The sequence below is a fragment of the Herpailurus yagouaroundi genome, unplaced genomic scaffold (genome assembly GCF_014898765.1).
Source record: "Herpailurus yagouaroundi ecotype Mexico unplaced genomic scaffold, PumYag 65625, whole genome shotgun sequence".
NCBI classification, from domain to species: domain Eukaryota; kingdom Metazoa; phylum Chordata; class Mammalia; order Carnivora; family Felidae; genus Herpailurus; species Herpailurus yagouaroundi.
This window is the reverse complement of record NW_024418783.1, coordinates 1-1,620: the sequence shown is the minus strand read 5'-3', so window position 1 is coordinate 1,620 and position 1,620 is coordinate 1. Positions and strand designations below refer to the sequence as shown.

The 1,620-nt window shown below is 69.9% G+C and overlaps 1 protein-coding gene across 1 annotated transcript; it reads left to right on the top strand.

Moving 5' to 3' along the window:
- Positions 1 to 6: 6 nt before the first annotated feature.
- On the top strand, positions 7 to 1,530 carry LOC121024524 (left-right determination factor 1-like; the record flags this gene model as incomplete). Its single annotated transcript, XM_040466748.1, has 2 exons — positions 7 to 273; positions 1,284 to 1,530. Coding segments are annotated over exons 1-2 (497 nt in total), but the record flags the coding sequence as incomplete, so codon positions are not given.
- Positions 1,531 to 1,620: the final 90 nt, after the last annotated feature.

The window sequence follows — 1,620 nt, the reverse complement described above, 5'->3', positions numbered from 1 at the left end:
CCCCCCCATCCCCGGGCGGCACCATGAGGCCCCTGTGGCTGTGCTGGGCGCTCTGGGCGCTGCCCCTGACGGGCCCCGGGGCCGCCCTGACCGGGGAGCAGGTGCGGGCCAGCCTGCTGCGGCAGCTGGGCCTGCGCGAGGCGCCCGTCCTGGACCAGCGCGACGTGGAGGGGCTGGTCACCCCGGCCCACGTGAGGGCCCAGTACGTGGCCCTGTTGCGGCGCAGCCACGGCGCCCACTCCCGCGGGAAGAGGTTCAGCCAGAGAGTCCGAGGTGAGGTCCCCCTCCCGCCGCAGCCCGGTGCTCGTTGGGAGCGGGGAGGCCGAGGCCGGCAGGCCTGTCCCAGGGCGGCCGTTGTGGGGCGGGGGCCCCGGGCTCCACGGGACCGTGAGCGTGGCTGCGTCCGGGGCCCTGGTCTCCGTCTGCACCAGGGGCCCCACTGGCAGAGGCGAGGCAGGAACGACACCCTCGTGGGTGCAGAAGCCCCGTGGGAGGAGGGGAGACAGAGAAAGGGGACTTGGGGCTAGTGACAGGGAGGATGGCCTTGGCCGGTCAGGCGCCTGGAGGCCTGGGGACGAGGAGGCTGGTCCTGAACGCTCTGCAGAGCTGACCGCTGGCGGCCACGTGGCCCATGGTCGGGTGCTCCCACCGTCGGCCCGGAGCCTCGGGCGTTGGGGACACGGGGCCTGGTGCCTCTGGGGAACAGGAGCTGGTGACAGGCCCCAGGCGCCTCTTCCTCCGGTTGGGGACATTTCACTGGGCAGGAGCCCCTCAGGCAGGGAGAGGAGAGGAAGTCGGGGCTCTTCCCTCCCTCCTGGAAAGGCCACTCTCAGCTGGTGACCACAGATTTCCACGGTGGCTCTCTGCCTCCCTCTCTCCGCTGGCCCTCCCACTTTAGCTGAGCCCCTTCGCCTAAAGAAGGCTGCGTGTCGGGGCGCCTGGGGGGCTCAGTCGGTGAAGCGTCTGACTCTCGGTTTTGGCTCGGGTCGTGATCTGGGGTTCGTGGGATCGAGTCCCACGTCAGGCTCGGCGCTGTCGGCTCGGAGCCTGCTTGGGATTCCCTCTCTCCCTCGTTCTCTGCCCCTCTCCCTCTTGCACTTGCTCTCTCTGTCTCTCTATGAAAATAAATAAATAAACTTTAAAAAAAAAAAAAAAGAAGGCTGTGCAGGTGAGGCCCCGCCCCCACCTCTCCCTGCCTTCCTGGGGGATTCTGCTCACTGGCTCTGGGCCCCTCGCCCTCCCAGCTGGCCTGACCTGCCTCCTGACCCTGCTCCCGTCCCCAGAGGTGGCGGGCAGGTTGCTGGCGGCCGAGGCCTCCACGCACGTGCTGGTGTTCGGCATGGAGGGGCGCCTGCCCCCGAACAGCGAGCTGGTGCAGGCCGTGCTGCGCCTCTTCCAGGAGCCGGTCCCCAAGGCCGCGCTGCGCAGGCTCGAGCGGCTGTCCCCGCACGGCGCCCGCGCCCGCGTCACCGTCGAGTGGCTGCGCATCCACGAGGACAGCTCGAACCGCACCTACTTGGTGGACTCCAGGTGGGGAGGCCGTGGCCGGGCTGCCAGTGGGGAGGGGAGGGGAGCCCAGGGGGGCCCAGGTCAGCAGGGTGGGTAGGGGTTGGTGGGGGA